At 41.1% G+C, this 20,876-nt stretch overlaps 1 protein-coding gene across 1 annotated transcript in view; it reads left to right on the top strand.

The window, feature by feature from the left end:
• RANBP17 (RAN binding protein 17) overlaps positions 1-20,325 on the top strand; it is a 417,598-nt gene extending 397,273 nt beyond the window's left edge. Inside the window, exons 25-27 of the mRNA XM_012806634.1 lie at positions 15,348-15,446; positions 17,625-17,752; positions 20,229-20,325. Coding sequence (XP_012662088.1) covers positions 15,348-15,446; positions 17,625-17,752; positions 20,229-20,325 — 324 coding nt within the window. The remainder of the gene's footprint in view (positions 1-15,347; positions 15,447-17,624; positions 17,753-20,228) is intronic.
• The last annotated feature ends 551 nt before the right edge of the window (positions 20,326-20,876 follow it).

The following is a 20,876-nucleotide window of genomic DNA, read 5'->3' as shown; positions in this document are numbered from 1 at the left end:
CAAAAGGTGTGGCACACACCAAGACCCCACCCCCTTCCCTCTCTCTGCTCTTCCTTTTCCCCACCTTCCCTCCTTTCTCTCTCTTTTCTCCCCTTCCCTTACCCCCACTGTGGCATTAATTGTCTGCATAACAAAATTGAGTACATAGGATTCATGCTTCTCCATTCTTGTGATGCTATACTAAGAATAATGTGTTCCACTTCCATGCAGGCTATAAAGTCTCCATTTTTTTAATGGCTGAATAGTATTCCATGGTGTATATATACCACAGCTTGTTAATCCATTCCTGGGTTGGTGGGCATTTAGGCTGTTTCCACATTTTGGTGATTGTAAATTGAGCTGCAATAAACAGTCTAGTGCAAGTGTCCTTATGATAAAAGGAGTTTTTTCCTTCTGAGTAGATGCCTGGTAATGGGATTATAGGATCAAATGGGAGGTCTAGCTTGAGTTCTTTCAGGGTTCTCCATACTTCTTTCCAAAAAGGTTGTATTAGTTTGCAGTCCCACCAGGAATGTAAAAGTGTTCCCGTCTCTCCACATTCACACCAGCATCTGCAGTTTTGAGATTTTGTGATGTGGGTCATTCTTGCTGGGGTTAAATGGTATCTCAGGGTGGTTTTGATTTGCATTTCTCTAATAATTAGAGATAATGAGCATTTTTTCATATGTTTGCTAACCATTCATCTGTCTTCTTTAGAGAAGATTCTATTCATGTCTCTCACCCATTGATATATGGGATTGTTGGCTTTTTTCATGTGGATTAATTTGAGTTCTCTATAGATCCTAGTTATCAAGCTTTGGTCTGATTCAAAATATACAAATACCCTTTCCCATTGTGTAGGTTGTCTGTCTGCTTTGGTTGTTGTCTCCTTAGCTGTACAGAAGCTTTTCAGTTCAATTAAGTCCCATTTGTTTATTTTTGTTGCTGTTGCAGTTGCCACAGAAGTCTTCTTCATGAAGTCTTTCCCCAGGCCGATGTCTTCCAGTGTTTTTCATCTGATTTATTTGAGGATTTGTATTGTGTCATGCCTTAAATTTAAGTCCTTTATCTATCTTGAATCAATTTTTGTGAGTGGAGAAAGGTGTGGGTCCAGTTTCGGTCTTTTACATGTGGATATCTAGTTCTCCCAGAAGGAATTAAACATCAACAAATTGAATCCCATAGTAACTATATGAGAGAACTATGCAAAGATTCAGGGAGATGAGAAGTAACTTGCCCAAAGACACGCACTGGTTGTAACTAAGGCTTCTTACTCTCTGTGTCTCACACAGTTTTCGAGAAATCACACTTCCCAGCACTTTAACCCACTCTTCCTTCCTAGCATTTCTTATTACCTCTTCATCCCTGTCTATAAGTTTTCTCCTGCCATTATTTTTCTGAGTGGCATGGTGAATAGTATGACAAGCTCTTTGAGTTTCTTAAAAGAATGGCACAGTGTAAAGTGAAGGTTGGCTTTATGATGGCATTTTACATTTGTTACTGGTTTTTCACTTACTTGCAGAGTAATTTCGTGATTCCCAAAATATAGTATGTTGGAAATGTGAATTCAACCCTGATAATCATTTCTCTCTTTCCTCTGACAGTTTAACTAGCAGAATCCATTGATAGAGCTGTATGCTGAAGAAGGATACTTGTTTATTTATAATCTGATCACTGTCTGAAGAAAAAAGTAGAAAGTTTCCTTCATTCTCTGATCTTTCATGAATTAATGCTGCCTTTTATGCTTTGCAACCCAGAAGAACATTTATTAATTCTGTGACCCTTGTCATTCTTAGAAGAAGGGAGGGAGTGCTTTTATACTACTGAACTTCCATCCTCCTTTCAAAGTTGTCCAATTGCAATTTGGGGATTTTTTGAAATATAGTCTCGCTCTGTTGCCCTGCCTAAAATGTAGTGGCATCATCATAGCTCACTGAAAAATGAAACTCCTAGACTCAAACCATCCTCCTGCCTCAGCTTCCCAAGTAGCTAGTACTACAGGCATGCACTACTGTGCCTGGCTAATTTTTTTTTCCTATTTTTTGTAGAGACAGGGTCTCGCTCTCAGGCTGGTCTCACACGCAATCAGTCTTCCTACCTCAGCCTCCCAAAGTGCTAGGATTATATGTATGAGCCACAGTACCTAGCCCAGATTGCAAATTTTCTATCCTATTTTATAACAATCAGAGCAAGCAAGGTTTGTAGTCCACATACCTGCCTTTGAATACCAGTTACGTTACTTCCTATGTGTTTTTAGAATAGTTACTTCACCTCTTTGAAGTCATCATCCACCTCAACCAGGAGAATTCAGTAGCTTACTTAAATCAAAACTCTATAGCAGTGGTTCTCAACCTGTGGGGTCAAACAACCCTTTCACAGGGTTCACCTAAATGCATCCTGCATATCAAATGATTACATTATGATTCCCAGTGGTAGGAAAATTAGTTATGAAGTTGCAACGAAAATAATTTTGTGGTTGGAGGTCACCACAACATGAGGAACTGTATTAAAGGGTCGCAACATTGGAAGGTTGAGAACCACTGCTCTATAGCTTACCAGGATCAGAACAACTCCCTCTTGTAGTTTTATGCCCAGCCTCTCCAAGACTTTAGTTAAGACTCACGGTCTAAGGTTCTCTACCATCCTATTACACTCCCTCAGTGTACTCCATTATCTGGAACACTGGTACTGTGGAAAAGAAAAACATTCACATACAAAGACTACAAAGAAGGACAGGGATAGAACATGCAAACTACCCAGAAGGATAAAAAACATTTTATCATAAGAATATTTGCACTAGATTGTTTACTGCAGCACAGTTCACAAACACCAAGATGCAGAATCAACACAAGTACACATCAACCTATGAATGGATTAATAAACTATAGCATGTGTATACCATGAAATACTGTTCAGCTATAAATGGACGGAAACTTTACATCTTTTGTATTAACTTGGATAGAGTTGGAGAACATTCTCTTTAGTAAAGTATCACAAGAATGGACAAGCAAGTATCCGATGTACTCAGTACTAATATGAAGCCAGTAGATGAATAATACAGGCCCACACAAGAGAAAAACTCAATTTAAGTCAAGTTGGGGGGAGGATTGGTGTGCTCCCACCTAAGGGGAAAATTTAAGGGTATATACCACACCTCCTGGGTGAGGGGCACAACTACATCTGGGACCTGAGCTAACAAACACAATATTATAACTTAATCATTTATACTTCGATAATCTGAAATTTTTTTAAAAAGTGCAAAGCCTGAAGAGAAATCTCTTAAGCTCAAGACAAGCCACCTGCAAGAGTAGGAAGAGCTCTGTGTTAAGGCCCATACTTAATGTGACATCTTATTTTCGATGGGACAAGCTAGTTCTACTCAGGTCATGGAGCAAAAATCATCAATTAGATAAGTGCATTTAGAGATTGCTCTGAAACCCTTCAGATTTACAGGAAACTACTTGATGGGTAGACAATAAGAGATTAATAAATACTTAGGCTACATGAGCTTGATAAGGCCACAGAGAACACATTTTATTCAATTCTGTACCAATAGAATTGGTATAGTGCTTGATACATAGTAGGTCAGAAATACTTTGAGTAGCGAATAAGTGTGAAAAATGAAGATGGAGGGGACAAGAAGGAAGGAATAGTCTCTAGCACAGTACCAGGTACATGGGAGGTATTCAGTAAGTATGAAGCATGTGCTACATGTGTGTACCTAGTGTGTAAGAAGAGCTAGAAACAAACACAGGTGAAAAACCTTGTGGCTAACACAAGGGATTCGTAGTTCTTCCAGAGGCCTCCTTTGTTTTGATGACTGCACTAAAGGCAGAAGTTCCACCCTAGGCCATTGTGTACTCGTACCCCACAGAGGGAATAAGCCCTCCATGCACAACCTCATCTTCTTCCTGAGCCCCCTGCATTACAGAGAGGCTGGAAACAAATTGACAGAAATCTAGAGGAAAGTAACTCAAGTGATTTAGGAGAATGGAAGGGCTGGCATATGGGGCCAGATTAAAGAAGCTAAATATGTATAGCTTGCCTAAGTGACAACTAAATGGGGCATTTGATAAGTCTATAAATACTTGGAAGATGTAAATGCCAAGGAGGAAAGGGAATTACTTAGCATGGCACAATAGAGTATTGGCATAATGGAATAATATTAAGAAAGGGAAAATGAAGGTTGAACATCAATAAAAAGCTTCCTGACAAAGAGAACTATTCCTGACAGGGTACACTATTAAGTTATGTGCCGTGGGCCAAGGGAAGTAATGTCAGTGCCATTTCTCAGAGTGTTGGCAACAGAGCCAGCAAGACGGGAGCCGAGAAGCATCCTCCTGACTGAAGCACAGGAGCCAAGAAGGTCACCTTTTGTATCTGTGGCCTCTCAATCCTAGAACAGGAAGAAAGCTACATCTTCTTGGGAGAAATTAGATAGCCCAGAGCTAGTTGGTTGTATCTTGTGGAAAATGGTTAAACCAGCAATTTGGTACCACATCACTGTCAGAAAGGTTCATTCAGTTTTAATGATACCCCATCTTCTATGGAATAAAATCTATGGGCTGGGCGCCTATGGCTCAAGTGGCTAAGGCACCAGCCGCATACACCTAAGGTGGTGGGTTTGAATCCAGCCCAGGCCTACCAAACAACAATGACGGCTGCAACCAAAAAACAGCCGGGTGTTGTGGCGGGCACCTGTGGTCCCAGCTACTTAGGAGGCTGAGGCAGGAGACTCACTTGAGCCCAGGAGTTGGAGGTTGCTGTGAGCTGTAATGCCACGGCACTCTACCCAGGGGGACAGCTTGAGGCTCTGTCTCAAAAAACAAAGAATAAAATCTATGATCTCCAGCATGTATTAGTAGGCCTGTCACAAAAGCGGGCCCCTTCCTACCTAATCACCCTCATCTGCTATCAGCACATCCTCTCTACTTCCCCAGAAGTGCTCATTCAGTTCCGCCAACCCAAACACTTCTCCAGACCTTCACACCTGCCTGCCCTTCCTCCTGCCTGACTACCTGTCAAACTTCGCTAATTCTCTACAACAGAGCCAAATGTCACCTCTGGCCCTCACCTGCAGGCAGGGTTAATCAGTCACTCCTGGTCCCTCAAACCCTCCTGTGCAGGCTTGGTGCCTGTAGCTCAGCAGTTAGGGTAATAGTCACATTCACCAGGGCTGGCGGGTTCAAACACGGCCTGGGCCTGCCAAACAACAATGACAATTACAACAAAAAAATAGCCTGGCATTGTGGCAGGCACCTGTAGTCCCAGCTACTTGGGAGGCTGAGGCAAGAAAATCACTTGAACCCAAGAGTTTGAGGTTGCTGTGAGCTGTGATGTCATGGAACTCTACCAAGGGGACTCTGTCTCAAAAAAAAAAAAACAAAAAAACAGCTCCTGTGCAGGCTTCTGTTTATGGCACTCAGAAGAGTGTACTCTCATTGTTCATATACTGTGTATCTCCTTTCCCTCCAGACTGTTAGCTGTTTGAGGACTGGGGTTAGGGCTTCTTCCTCTGTATGTTCCCAGGGTTTCTCAAAGAGCCTTGCCCAAACTAGGTGGTCAGTAAATGTTAGAATTAATTGAAGAACAAGGTTCTACTCCCAACCCTTAGTCTCAATCATTTCTTGCGACTCCTATGTAAGTATTAGGAGAAAAGAGCCTCTAAATCTTAGTAGCAATTTTGAGTCATCTCCCCCACCTTTCAGCCAGCACTTTCTATGCCATTTAGACAACTACGAATAAAAAGTCTTAAAGGCAGCATGCCATCCTCTGTGGTTTAAACATAAACTCTAGACTAATCTTACTGGAAAATACTTCTAAGGGACCCTGTGAATTGTTCACAAAAATACTTTTTTCCCCATATAAAAACATGCTGAAGTGATAAATAAAATAATCCTTCTCTGGTTATGAAGATTTTTAAGTACATCTAACCAAAATGCTTTAGGAAATGAGAGAGAATGTAGTGACGGATGAGAGGCTGTGCAACTTTGAACATCCTACTACAGGGATAATATATTTATTACAAAATACAATATTCATTGCACTCTGCTTTGATGACTGCATAAAATACCCTTGTGCCATTATGCCTGTGTTGTTCTTTGTGAAATATGATATCATTGGGAAATGTTGTGATGACTATTCAATAAAGTAGCATGTTGTTCCCCATGCCTTTCCTTGACTTTGGCCTCAGTTAGAGTTTATCACTAAACATTTAATATAAACATGTGCTTATAGTCAGCTCTGTCATGTGTATACACACTGGTTAGAATTATTTCATTGCTACTCACCCTCAAAGTTAATTCTTTGTATTGTTGTTAGCGCCTCATAAATAGCTGTCACCTCTCTACTATAAGTAACATCTCTGGGCAGTCTGGCATCCTTCCTTCTCCCCCAGAAGTCTTGAATTTGATGCCATGTTCTTTTTCTTTTAACTTAATTTTTATTACATCATTACTGTATACATTTATGGGGTACAGTGTGATAATTTGATATACAATGTAGAATGCTTAAATCAAACTAATTAACATAACCATCACCTCACTGACTTAGTTTTGTTGTTGTTGTTGCAGTTTTTGGCTGGGGCCAGGTTTGAACCCACCACCTCCAGTATATGGGACCGGCGCCCTACTCCTTGAGCCACAAGCGCTGCCCTACTTACTTATTTTTTTGATAAGACATTTATAATATACCCTTAGTTGTTTTGAAATGTATCCTTGCATTATGTGAGCCCATGTTCTTAAAACTTTACATTTATCTGCAGTTTCAGTATCTTTTTAAGATAATGTTTTTTTTTTTTAATTTCATTAATGAAGAAGAAAATAGGGCAGGCAGTCAAAGATTCTGATCACTTCTCTCTCTACCACCACAGCCATGTGAGGCCCTTAACATTTTGAACATTTGCAATAGTATCTGGTTCTCTTGCCTCCAGTTTTTATCCATAATTGCCATGCTCCAGAACCTAACCGATTGTTTTTAATGCCAGACCTCATCATGTCACTTCCTCCTTAAAAATTCTTTGAAGCCTGCCTTTATGTACTAGCCCAAACTCATTTCTATATTTAGTGTGGCATAATAGGCCTTTCTCAGCCTAGACCCAGCCCAGTTGTCCAGTTCTCACCTTCAGCTTTACTCCGTGCCACTCGAAAGTCTTTTTCACAAGCTTCCTGGTCAGGGGCTGTTTGTTCTCAAACATGCCAAGACCTTTCTCTCACTTTATTTCCTCTTTGTAATATATTTTTCTTCCTGGGTGATGCTATCTGCATCTTTTAAGATTCAACTTAAATGTTGTCACCTATCTAAGATGTGACAGAATCATGGCATATGTGCCTTTATTAATCTCTCTTAAGCTTGCACACAGATTTGCTGGTCTGAGGACCTCAGAGGCTAGGATGGGCCATTAGAGGTTCTAGAATCTGACTGTGTGGCTTTCATTCAGGTAGTACCATGAACTAGAAATAAGTGGCTCTTAAATGAAAATTAGGGGCTGGGAATGGCTTTAGAGTTGAAAAGTACTCTTCAGTGTCCAGATTTTTCCCAATATCCCTAACCAAAAGAAATTTAAGTGGTGTGTTTGACAAGTAATACTTAATTTTTACATCAAATTGAAAAGTGTTCTATTTGATGTTGGCAAGATAAGAGTGAGAATTTCCCAAATAGTGCTGAGTAGCAAACCCTGCAGCTTTCCAGTGCCCCAGGTTTTCTGGTTTTATTTTAATGCAGCAAGCTGCTTTATGAGATCTGCAGCCACTTGAAATATGATTTACTACTCGTAAAAAGTTTCAAATGGATAATGAAGATTCAGGAATGAGACTCACAGAGTAGTGTAGTCAATTTTGTTGCTGTTGCTCTCCAGTACATCTCTGCCATTGAAATGAATTATTTATTATAATTTATTTCAACCATGGAAAATAAAACTGTTTTCATTGTGATGTGTGCTATAACATTCAGAGTAGACACAATACATGCAGTACTCTCAATTAATTAATCCTGAAGTTTCGTTCTAACTTTATCTTCTTTCTTACAAATAGGAGACTGGCAGGTAATTCTTTGTTCAATAAGCTATGATTAAAATGGATGTTTTGAGAACTAGGGGTAATGTTTATAATGGAGAAAATTGAAACAATAACAAAACTAGGTTTTGTTTTTCCTTAGATTGTACAATGGTTGGAAGAGTTTTTAAATATTTGAGGCAATCTATCACTTGGAGCAAAGCATCTCTTAATGTTTTCTGTAAGGAGGGAGGCGGCAAAGGAGAGGGTACTGTTAATTTAGATGTGGAAGCATGCAGTATAATATATGACCAAAGCCACCTGACTCTACTAATTCTAAAGTGCCGTTGAGGTAAGAAGGGTTTTTTGGTTTGTTTTTGTTTTTAAGAGCAAGGCTAGCATTGTACGAGGCCAACTAGGCAGGGCTCCACAGTAATTCCAGAGGAGAATGAATGTGAGTAACCCATAATTGATTGCAATCTTGTTTCTTTAAAAGAGAGACTCACTTCATCTTCCATTTCGTTTGACTTTTTTTCATTTAAAATGTGAAATACTTCTATTTTGAGGCTGTAAAACACTATAAGCATTTAGTAATGTGCTTAATATGGACAGATATTTAAAAATTTAATGTAATTTAGATGGTACAGCTTAGTTAATTCAGGCAGGAAAATATAACTAAATATTTGCCTGCTTGTCCATTCTGTTCATTTTTCATATCATTCTACTAACATATCATAGGTAGACAGCAGACAAAGAGAGAAATTGATTCTTTTTCCCTAAAGATGGCTGGTATCTAATTTGAGCAGCATCGTATTTCAATATCTGCTGTACACGTGGCCTTAGGAACAGTACTTGGTAATCACAGAAACTCCCTTACTTCCACAAGTACTGAAAATCTGGAAGCTTTTCCTCCTTTGGCAGCATTTACAATTTGGTGTGAACGTGGGGCTTAGGTGAAATTGCTCTGGAGATGGGTAGAAGGTTTCTCTACTTTTTCAAATCCTGATACACTATCTAGCAGTCATATTTTTTAATTTTGTTTCTGTTGGGGCCAGCATTCCCCTTTCTCTCCTTATGGCTTTCTGAAAGCCAAAGGACTCCTGAGACTCAGAAGCAACTCCTGAGAGTTCAGTGCATTTATTACTGGTTATTCCTAAAATGTCACCAACTCATTGCATCAGAATCAAGGACGATATATCTTCTGTCCCTTTACCCATTAGGGAAAACACAAATAATTGTATCTTCTGTCCCTTTACCCATTAGGGAAAACACATTAACAAATTAAGATTAACAGTTTAAGGCACCCCATTCTGGAGTACATACTCTCTTGATCACAGCCCTAATCATCCTTTCATTGTGCTCCACCCCAACTCCTATCCAGGACTAGGCACAGGGATGCTTTGTCTTTGATCTCGCAACTTTTCTTTGGTCTGTCTTTTTAGTCCTCCCTTTGTCTAAACCAAAGCCTCCTTCTCAGGCCTTGCTTTAGACAAGACAGATTACTCTTGCCCTATTCCCATTTTCCATTTCTCTGATCTGCAGACAGCAAAGTTGAGAAATAACTAGAACATCATGCAACCCTGAGAAATGAGGCTGGGATAGAGAAGGAAAAGCGGAAGTTCCCTAAATATATTGAGGATTTGATCCCTCAATATATTTGTGATGAGAAGATCCAGGGTTCTTACCACTTTAGACTCAGCTTTATATGATACAAATGGGGCACAGGGGGGCATAGTTTGAATTTTTTCTCCTACTTCTTAGAACTTCATGGAATATTTTTCAGTTATATTATGCATCGTACTTGAACATTAACAAAGTGTTCATTTTGTAGGAAGTAGTATAACTCAGAGGAAATTTGCTTAGTTTTCTAATGTTTTCTATGATGTTAATTTAAATTGCTATGCATGCAGTACTCTTGGCAGGAGGGAAACCATTATTTTTATAAAAATGTTCAATGGACCATTTTCCAGAGACAGTTTATTAATTAAGTCTGCTGTTGTTCATCTTGAGAGTCTGAAAATACATTACCCAAATTTATAAAAGCTTCAGGTGGGAGGCAGGAAGGTCTACTGAGAACACTCCACGAACCACTGCCTTGGATTCTAATCACAGGAATTTCAGCCACTGCCTGACTCATTAGCAAGTAGCATAGGGTCTGAACAGACAAGGTACACATGGGCTACACATCCAGGAAGTCCACTGAAGGTGGAAGAATTAGCCACACATAGAAATGAGCTTTACCTCTTACACCCTCAGTCCTCCAGAAGCCTTACAATAGGAGCCAGTCATACTCCTCAGTCACCACTGCCAGGGGTCTTGACCCTCCCTCACAGTGAGAGGGTGGCAGATAGCAGGTTAGTGTGATGAACTCAGGAAGACCTATGCACATATCCCATCCTGGTAGCTATAACACCTTGAGCAGGTTAGTATACACTCGGGACCTCAAATCCTTAATCCAGCGGTTCTCAGCCTTTGGGTCCAGACCCACAGGAACTGTATTAAAAGGGCCACAGCATTAGGAAAGTTGATAACCACTGCCTTGATCTATAGCATAGGGATAGTATGTATTTCTCAGGCTTATTTGAGGATTAGAGATAGAATGTGCAAGTGCCTAGCAGAGTGCTGCCCACCCAAAAGACTCTCCATAAATGATAGCTACTGTCGTCACTGGGCAGTGAGAAAACTCATTAGGCACAGCTTACTCCTAGTTGGAGGTACTTGTCATTAGAAAATATGGTGTCTAGGGGTGGCGCCTGTGGCTCAAAAGGGTAGGGCACTGGCCCTATATGCTGGAGGTGGCGGATTCAAACCCAGCCCCAGCCCCCCCCAAAAAAAAGATTAATAAGAAAATACGGTGCCTCAGCCTTCAGCCTTTGTAACCTGAGAACCTCTACAAGGGCTCTCTCTGGAGCTAACTGGGGGACAGCAGTGGTATAAAAAGTTTATAGGCTCTGCACACAAAATCAAGATCCTTGGACAATGCATTAAATTAAGATACTTAACCATTTCAAGTTTTAACCATAGATTGGAATAAGAATTTCTCTGTTTTCTGTGCAGTGCCCTTTCAGCTCTTTAGTTCTTTACACTTTAGTTTTTGATAGTGCTTTCTTTTCTTTTCATTCATTTATTCACTTATGTATGTATTCATTCTTTTAGTAGCTATTTCCAAAACCTCTAATGTATGTCAAAGAGGAAAAAGTGACATATAGTCCCAGCAACACAGGAGTTTGAAGACTAGTCTTCCCACCCCAGCTCTGTTGCATGAGTACCCTGTACTCGTTCATGCTGGCTTTCTCCATTCCTCAGCCCCTACTCGTATTTCTCCAACCACCCTTCTCTATCCAACTATTAGACTCACCGATCTTGCAGCTTCCTTAGAAAAAATAGACTCACTGTTTGGAATAAAGCATTCAACATAATGTCAATGATGGCATTCATCAGTGTTTATTCTACTTTAGCAGGGATAAAACAGGAAGGATCTGAAGTGAGCAATTTAGATACCCCCTTGCTGTAGAGAAGAATGTGACCTAGCATATTTGGGTTGGAAAGTCTACTTTGCTTTGTGCTTGTACTTTTTATCCCATTTTAGGGTAGAAAAAATAGAAGAGGAGCTGGGGAATGAACAAAGATGTAGATCACATAGCATTGCTTTATTTTACTTTTCAGGTGAGATATTTGTAGAATCATTTTATGTTTTATTTAGAATTACATGTTTTTCATAAGAACACAAACACTGTCATTCAAAATCCTTATGCACGTAATCCACACAAAATCCATATGCATGTAATATATGTGCCAGACCACAAATAAGAATAGTTTCTGGACTATTTCCTATTTTCGTTGTTTGAGACTGCAGTCATCAGTAAAGTTAGATAATTGGGATACTTCATGGAGCCATTTGAAATTCCACTGGGTTAGGACAGGGATGGTAGCCACAGTTACAGTGAAAATACATTACTGTATTTTGCTGTCAATACAGTGCACTCCTGTGTATAAAGCACACCCATGTTTTTGGCCCAAACTTTCAGGAAAAAATCTTTCAGTTTAATTTTTCAATTCAAAGTTTTATTTGTTTATATATAGGTACTTGTTTTTTGTATTACAAAGGAATTTTGGCATTTATTTTTTAACATGATAGTATAAGAAATGTTATGTAACAAAGAATTACAAAACATAAGAACAGGTACAGGGTACAAGGGATTCTCCAATGAGTTTTATAAAGATAGCAGCTAGATTGCTAAGCTCCCACCTAAAGCATATGAAGAGAAATACATCAATCTTCGTTGGCCAAATATGCTTTTATTGCAAGCTCATTGTAAGTTCAGCACAACCAATTACTGTATTTTAGGGTATTATTTTGCATACAGATACCATCATTTCTTTCTAGAGTTACACTTTTAGCACATAAGCATAAATAAAAGAATTTAAAACATTTATATAGCTACAGAATTAGTACTACCCATGTATCATGCGCATCCTTATTTTTCCCTCAGAAATTTGGGCCAAAAAGTGCACATTATACATGACAAAACATGGTATATTGAATGCCTACTATATGGCGAGCACAGTGCAAAACGAATAAAAGAAGTCGTTCCTCACAGCAGCCTTCAAAGGAGTTGTAGTCCTCCATTTTATATGTGAACAAAGAAAGGCTCAGAGAAGTGACATACCTACCTAGTGTCCCAAGTTAAGTAGCAGGGTCAGATTCGGGCTGGGTTCTGACTGGCTCCAAAGCCTATCCCTGCTATACCATGTTGGTTTCTCTTCATAGAGAGAAATTTCTTAGCATACTCCTGCCACATCCTGTGGGAAGGATGAAGGAAAAGGAAGAAGTACCTGAGGCAGCATGGAGTGTGGTTTTCCTAAGTGGACCAGCTCACACAACTTCCTTTCCCAAATGGACCCTTCCCTGGTTTGGCAGAATCGCTGCTTGGGATGATGTAATGGATAACATACGCGTTTTAGACAAAGGCCTTAGAAAATGTAGCCTAGGTTGGGCAGATAGGCAATAGCCTTTCCAGCCATCCCTATAGCAATGAAAGTTAGTGGAAGCTGAAGGAGTAGAGCCTTAGCTCCCGCAGGCATTACCTGTACCAAATACTGATGGTGCCTGTGACTCTTTGCAGGCTGGGATGGTGCAGAGTTGCCTAGAGCTGTCTCCTTTCATTGTTCATTTATTTGTGTCGTTAACCACAGAGAGCCTCCCTCCAGAGATTTCATATTACCTGGGAAGGAATTCTGTACCTAAGCATTTCACCCAGTATTTCTTCCACATAAGGCATCCTCCTCCAAAGGAATTTGTCCCAGTGCTTGGGCTCCTTCCTCATGCCCTACTCGAGGATTATTTCTTTTAAAAATTCTAGAAATAGATGGCCATGTCAATACCATTTTAGCAGATTTGCTCACTAGTTTCCATATTTCCAGAAAAGTAAAAAATAAATGCCCATTTTAGCCAACTTTATTTTTAGAAAAGTATTTTATTCAAACATCCCCTTATTACAGACATAAATACATGCATTCAGACAAATGAATACACGGGAGAACCATATAAAGTAATTGGCACATCACTTCAAGATGCTTTGTCAGTTACTGGAGGAATTTGGTGCCTCTGACTTTAATCTTTTCCATTAAAATATCCATTCTGCCTTCAGATTGTGAAGCCCATAATATTTTAGACTGTCTCTGTGGATCTGTTAGTTTTGCTTGTCAGTTTAATTTGTGGCTCTATGACTTTGGGTGATTGCACATGGAGACATGTGATCAACAAATGATGTTCAACATGCCAGGCTGAAGACCTACCCTTTCTCCAGGGAGACTGGACATACCATAAATATGGAATTGGCAGATGTCATTTGCGTCCAGCCTAATTGTTATGATGATGATGATGCATGGAATGGTGGATGTTTAGAGCTACAAAGGAGCTCATTACTGTTATTACATGCCTTAAATGTTTATAACATGTTTTGCTCTGTGCAACACATTTTATACACACCATCTCATTGATTGTCAGAGCTTCCTGGTGCTAGATTATTATTTCCCTCTTTATAGTTAATGAAACTGAGACACAGAAAGAGGTTCAATAACTCGTGTGAAATCACAGGGAAGATCGGTATGCAAAAGTGTTAGAAGACAAAACCAAATGTGTTCTGAACAAGCTAGGTCACCAAAGCCCAGTTAGGGGTGGTGTGTGCAGTAGCCTTTGCACATAATTGCCATTTCCCCTGCTCTCCTCTAGGGAAAGGAGATCTGGAGCTATGAGAATTGAAGGGTTTATAAGCAGGAGGTAGAGTCCAAAAAGCAGAAGCTGTATCATCAGCTCCACATAAGTGTCTGAAACCTTCTTCACAGCCACTTCCTGGCCTCCCTGCTTTGGTTTCCCCTGCACAGTACACATTCTACATGTCTCTTTCTTAAATACAAATCTGAGCATGTCTTGCCGCAGCTGCAAACCCATCACTGGCTCCCCACAGCTGTAAGGATAAAGTTTAGATTCCTCTGGCACTGTGGTCTCGCTTCTGACCCGACTATTCTTTTCTGTCACACTGAGTTTCTTGCCATTCTTTTTATCCCCACCATCCTTTTTGCTGCTTTCTCTGCTTACAATGCATTTATGATGAACTCCTTAAATGTTACTTTTTCTATGGAGTTTCCCCTCACTTCTCCTGAAGGACCTAGAAGCTTCCTTTCCTCTTCCGCATGCCCACAGCTCTTTCCTAGCTGTATTTCCTGTTACTTATCTTCTGGGTGGTCTACCCAGAAGGCTTCAAGCTACTTAAGGGCAGAATTTGTGGTAAATGTATATACGTGTATTCTCTTATCTCCTCTACGAGTCTTACAGAGGATAAGCATGTACACGAGCAAATGAATGAGTGAGTGAATGAAGAATGAATGAGCAACATTGAACAGCCTGAGCCAGCAGGAGACACGGTATTCCAAGGTCACATGGAATGTACTCCATTCTCTACTCTCAGTCTCTGGGAGAGGCCATGGAGAGCTGCAGCCCCTCTGTAACATAACCTCTTAGGTGAAATGAGAAGCAGATAGGGAGATGAGTCAGGCCTTTTCCTGGTGCCCTAACATACAGGAAAGCACATCAGAGTTGAGAGACAGGGACTAATCCTCCTGGCCTGGTGACCTCTGACTTCTGCTCACCCAGAAGGTTCTCACCAAAGCTTTCCACTCTTTGGTGGTAAAACTCTTTATCAAGAGTTCCTATGGGCAGAATTGTAAGCTTCCAGATTCTAGCCTATTTGTCCAGGAAGAAGCCTCCTGGCTGTTCCCAAAATGGAGGTATGGCAGGTAAGCACATAAGAGGCCTGGGATTAGAGGGAACTCTGAGCTAAAGCATCCCATTCTTCATGTGACTCTGTCTTCTAGATGATGTCTGTCCTCATGAACACCATTGTCTTTGAAGACTGTCGGAACCAGTGGTCAGTGTCCAGGCCTCTCCTGGGGCTCATCCTGCTCAATGAGAAGGTGAGTATGATTTCGAAGGGGGTTCCTTGGGAGGAGAGAGAAGCCATACACCAGGCTGAGATGTGATGATGGAGAACAGGGACAGAGCCAACAGAGTTGGAGCTACAACTTTGAGAACTCTGTAGCAACACTATCTTCCCCTAGAGGGCCCTTCCCCAAAGGTCTCAGATCCTTCTCGAGTTAAGCAGAGGCCTCAAAACTAGCTCTTCTGGGCTCAGCACCTGTGGCTCAAGTGGCTAAGGCGCCAGCCACATAGACCTAAGGTGGTGGGTTTGAATACAGCCCAGGCCCGCCAAACAACAATGACAACTGCAACCAAAAAATAGCTGGCGTTGTGGCGGGCGCCTGTGGTCTCAGCTACTCGGGAGGCTGAAGCAGGAGACTCACTTGAGCCCAGGAGTTGGAGGTTGCTGTGAGCTGTGATACCACAGCACTCTATCCAGGGGGACAGCTTGAGGCTCTGTCTCCAAAAAAAAAAAAACTAGCTCTTCTGAAACTCGGTGGCCCTACTCATTGGGTGAGTGGTTTGCTCAGTAGTATTTCAAGCTCACCCTCTCTCTCCTCCCTTTGTTGCCAGGGAATTTTTAGCAACAACCCTTTTTCCTCCTCCCTTAGCTTCTTTCCTATCTGAAATCCTCACTGCCATAGATGGTTACAGCAACAGCCATCAGGGATTCCGACACAGAACTAGCACCCTTCATGTAGGGAATACACATCTCCAATTTCTTAACTATATTCCCCCCACCCCCTAGCTGCCTCCCAAGCCTTTCTGCCTTCCTCTTCCACCCCTGTCTCCCCAGTAGTCAGTAGGAACAGTGCGTTACAGCTTGGGAGAATGAATTGTCTATACAATAAGATAGTACTGGGCAAAAAGACAGTGAGATTAGAGGCAGCTGCATGCATTAAAATTCAAACTAAAATCCCAGCCTTGGAAGGAAACTAATAGAAGAAGAAAATATATCAAAAAGAGAAGAGCTGTCTCATCATTCACCTGTGCTGAAGTATCCAATTTTAGCCACATTCAATAGCACTGTCATTCATCTTCCCTCGGTGTTATTGTGATTTAAATCCAAGCTCTATAAAAGAGAGCAGTTCTTTTAAAATGATTGAGAGGGAATAAGGGCAAATTCAGTGTTTAGAAAAAGCTTATGACATCACAATATTATACTTTACTGATGGAGGCAATATTTCATGGTTTGGGATAAAAAACTAATAATTTTCTATTTGGTGTGAGTCACAGCATCATTATAAAAGGGAAAAATAAGTAGTTTTGTGCATTCCCAATCTTGTTCAGGAAGACATTGTGGTTTAAGTATAATGCCTCTGATATATAGTATTTAAGTATTAGTCTGACTACATATTAATTATGTGTGTTTTCTGATGTGAGTTGTTTTAATGTATGATGGAAATTAAATATCATGCTTTTGGGGCTTGAAAGGATAAACACATGACTGGTAAAATGTTGTCTTTGCACTGAAATTAGGCTGTTTCCACTGATTAGGAGCTGTGTTTAGCATCAGAGTTTGTATTTATATAAAAACCATAAACCACGGCAGAGAAGAGAGCCTGTGCAGATTTTTGTGCCTAGATGTGACTGATGTTTTTCTTAGTGCCAGAAAGCTCTCCCCAAACTGAGCAAGCCCCTGTAGTATCCCGTCTCAGCAGAGCAGACCCATTATAACCCACAAGGGCAGAGACTTGGAACAGAGCCTAGAGTTGATGGATTCACTGAAGCCAGGAAAGATGATGAGGCCTGAGGGGAGGCCCTTGGTCTTGCCTTCAGTCACCCCAACTGCTCCCTGGGTAGGCATTTTTAGTGAAGTTCTTCCCTTCAGCCTGGGCAGCCCTTCTTCTTTCAGCCTTTCTGGGATTTGTGGAGATAAGACTTAAAAAAAACATGTATTTAATCCCCTACAAAGGATTCAAGGGCTCCATCAGCCTAAACAGTGACAATAGAACAATTAAGCAAGAGATTTTATGAAAAGAGATGATAGAATTTATACCTAAGAGCAAGACTACTGTTTAAGTTTTCTCTAAGGCAGTGATTCCTAATGCCGTGGCCCTTTAATACAGTTCCTGTGGGTCGCGACCCACAGGTTGAGAACCACTGCTCTAAGGGCTTAAAGTTCAAAATGGACCTGTACAAAAATTCCTCTGAGCTATTCTATTTCCCAACAGTATTTCAGCGAACTGAGAGCAAGCCTGATAAACAGCCAACCTCTCCCCAAGCAGGAGGTCCTTGCCCAGTGTTTCAGGAACTTAATGGAAGGAGTGGAGCAGAACCTGTCCATCAAAAACAGAGACAGGTGAGCAGTTCCCAGTAGGGCATCTGGAGGAGGCAGACATTCCTTTTGTTGAAAATAACTGGACTTAACATAGTTTATGTATTGATATGGCTTTTCTATTACACCTATGATCCTAGACTCAATTCAGTTCCATTCAGTAACCATAATTGGGGATTTGCTTCCTTCTAAGCATCAAGCTCAGAGGTACAGGACAGGGATGCAGAGATTAATAAAATGTAGCCTTAAGCAGTTTCTGATTCAACAGGAGAGAGATAAAAAATAACAGTGATTGAAAAGATCAAAGATTATGGTGGCTCACACCTGTGATCCTAGCACTTTGGGAGGCCGAGGTAGAAGAATTACTTGAGGCCTGGAGTTCAAGACCAGCCTGAGCAACATAATGTGACTTCAACTTTACAAAAAAAGAAATCTAAAGAACTAAAAATAAATTTTTTTTAATTTAGCCAGGTAGCACACACCTATAGTCCCAGCTACTTGGGAGGCTGAGGTGGGAGGATCATCTGAGCCCAGGAGTTTGAGATTGCAGTGAGCTGTGATACACCACTACATTCTAGTCCAGAGAGGGAGGAAGGAAGTTTACAAAACTTGATTGAGAATCTGCTCTGTACAGGCACTGGGGACACTAGTGGCAAACTACTCAAGCTTCCTGCCCTCGTGGAGCTTCTGTTGTAGTAGAGGAGACAGGCAGTGATGAATGATGGAAAAATACAATGTGTTCAGGAAAAAACTTCTCACACCATCCTTTTATAAATATAGTAGTATTCAAATGCTGTGCCATTTGAAATGCAGATCATCAGTAGCCACAATGTATCCTTGAGTTGCCAGCTTGGGTTTGGTAATACCAGGCCAAGCAAGTCACATGGCACCTGCCAACATGTCTCTTGACTATTCATTTCACTCCAAGATCCACTATAAGGCAGAAAGGGGCAACTACAGAAGCCAGCAAAGAGATGTGATGAATGGGAAAACCCTAGGTGCCTTGGGGTAAGTTGTCTCACCTAAGGCTGCTCTGTGAAATGGTGTCCAGCAAACCCCTAGTTTAATGAGAGTAATAGCCAGCAAGGACTATTGTCCTCATGCTGGGCATTGCATGCGCTTACAGGCATTGTTTGAAATTGACTCAATAAATTCTCACTTTCTGCAATCCTTGAGGTAGCTACTAATATTAGGGTTCTAAGATAAGAGGCTGAGTATTCATCCAAGGTTATCTAGCTAATAAGTGGTAGACCCAGTATTTGAACCCAAGTAGTCTAACCCCATGTTTTCTCTTTTCAGCCACTCAATTCAGTTTTCTCATCTGTAAAATGAGGATACTACCTCCTTAGGGAAGACTTATGATGATTAAATGAGTTTATATGTAAAGTTAGACCAGTATGTAGCATATAAACTTTGAAAATTTCTTACCATCTATGTGTAATTTGACTTTTTAAAAAATGTTGTAAATTATAGAACCACAAAATGTGCCTCAGGATGGTCAAAGTGAATTTGGTAGAAGCATTTTTTCCCAGGAAGGTGTAGTAGGGAGAGTGGCGGGATGGGCAGGAAGGATTGGGGAAGTGGGGCTGTTCTCCTAGGTCCTGAACTCTACAGTGGCCTTATCCAGATCCATGTTCTTCAACATTTTTTATCTCACAGCACACTTGAACCCATGGTTAAATGTTTACGGTACACATAAATTATGCTGATCAGTGGACAGGGCCTGTGGCTCAGTCAGTAGGGCTCTGGCCCTATATACCGAGGGTGACGGATTCAAACCCAGCCTTGGCCAAACTGCAACAAAAAAATAGCCGGGTGTTGTGGTGGGCGTCTGTAGTGCCAGCTACTCGGGAGGCTGAGGCAAGGAGAATCGCCTAAGCCCAGGAGTTGGAGGTTGCTGTGAGCTGTGTGACGCCACAGCACTCTACCAAGGGTGATAAAGTGAGACTGTATCTCTACAAAAAAAAAAAAAGAAGAAGAAGAAAAATTACATTGATCAAGAAGAGCAAAAGAGTACAAAAAACACTGTGCTTTGAACTTGTTTTGAAAATAATTTAATTAAAGATCTTTAAATTTTTCTCAGCACACCTAAGATCCTTTCACTGCCCACCAATGTGCCACAGCACACCAGTTGAAAATCACTGGTCAGACTCGGCACCTACAGCTCAACCGGCTAAGGCGCCAGCCACGTACACCTAAGGTGGCGGGTTCGAATCCCCAGCCCAGACCGCCAAACAACAATGACGGCTGCAACCAAAAAATTGCCGGGCGTTGTGGCGGGCACCTGTGGTCCCAGCTATTTGGGAGGTGGAGGCAGAAGACTCGCTTGAGTCCAGGAGTTGTAGTTACTGTGAGCTGTAATGCCATGGCACTCTACCCAGGGGGACAGCTTGAGGCTCTGTCTCAAAAAAAAAAAAAAAAGAAAGAAAATCACTGGTCTAAAGGTTCACACACACTTGGCCTTCTTACTGCCCTAAATCCATTCTTCCTGTTTCCACAGGTTCACCCAGAATCTATCTGTATTTCGAAGAGAGGTAGCAGAGGCTCTGCGCAGTGATGGCAGTGCCGAACCCTGTGGTCTGGACATGATGAGCTGATTGTGTTGTGCCCAGCAGCCTTCATCAAGAGACTCCTGAGGGTCTGGGTCGTAGGACAGTGATGCTCATTACCCTGGGGGAATGTATTTTTCAAAACAGAAAACACCAACAAAAGTCCTACCTTTTTATAAGTCTGACCTAATTATAAGAATTTATAATAGTCAATGTAAATTCAGTCTTTTGCTCTGAAAAAAAGTATGTTTTCAGTCTTTCTATTGAATATTATCTTTGTTTTTCATAATGCTTTGAAAGGATGTAGAAATAATATTTAACCAAAGAACACAATAAACCAGGTTTACGCATAAGTGTGTACTAGTTAATGGTTCTACAATTAAGGTTGTCAATTTGTGAGATACAGCCTTCAACATGGATCCTGCATTGAGACAAATGCCAGTGGAACCTGTTAAATGAGCAGTTTATCATGAGTCTGGAAGAGGCACCGTTAGGGACTTTGGGCTATGGGTGTTTAAAAGGAGTCTGAGAGCACTGCAGAGCATCCCACAGGGCTGTGCACAGGCCTCTGCTCGGCCACATCTGATAAAGTTGAGAGA

Source organism: Otolemur garnettii, unplaced genomic scaffold (assembly GCF_000181295.1).
Source record: "Otolemur garnettii isolate 467f Iridium unplaced genomic scaffold, OtoGar3 scaffold00003, whole genome shotgun sequence".
Classification (NCBI taxonomy): domain Eukaryota; kingdom Metazoa; phylum Chordata; class Mammalia; order Primates; family Galagidae; genus Otolemur; species Otolemur garnettii.
The sequence above is the reverse complement of the archived record's forward strand: the minus strand, read 5'-3'. Positions and strand labels throughout refer to the sequence as shown.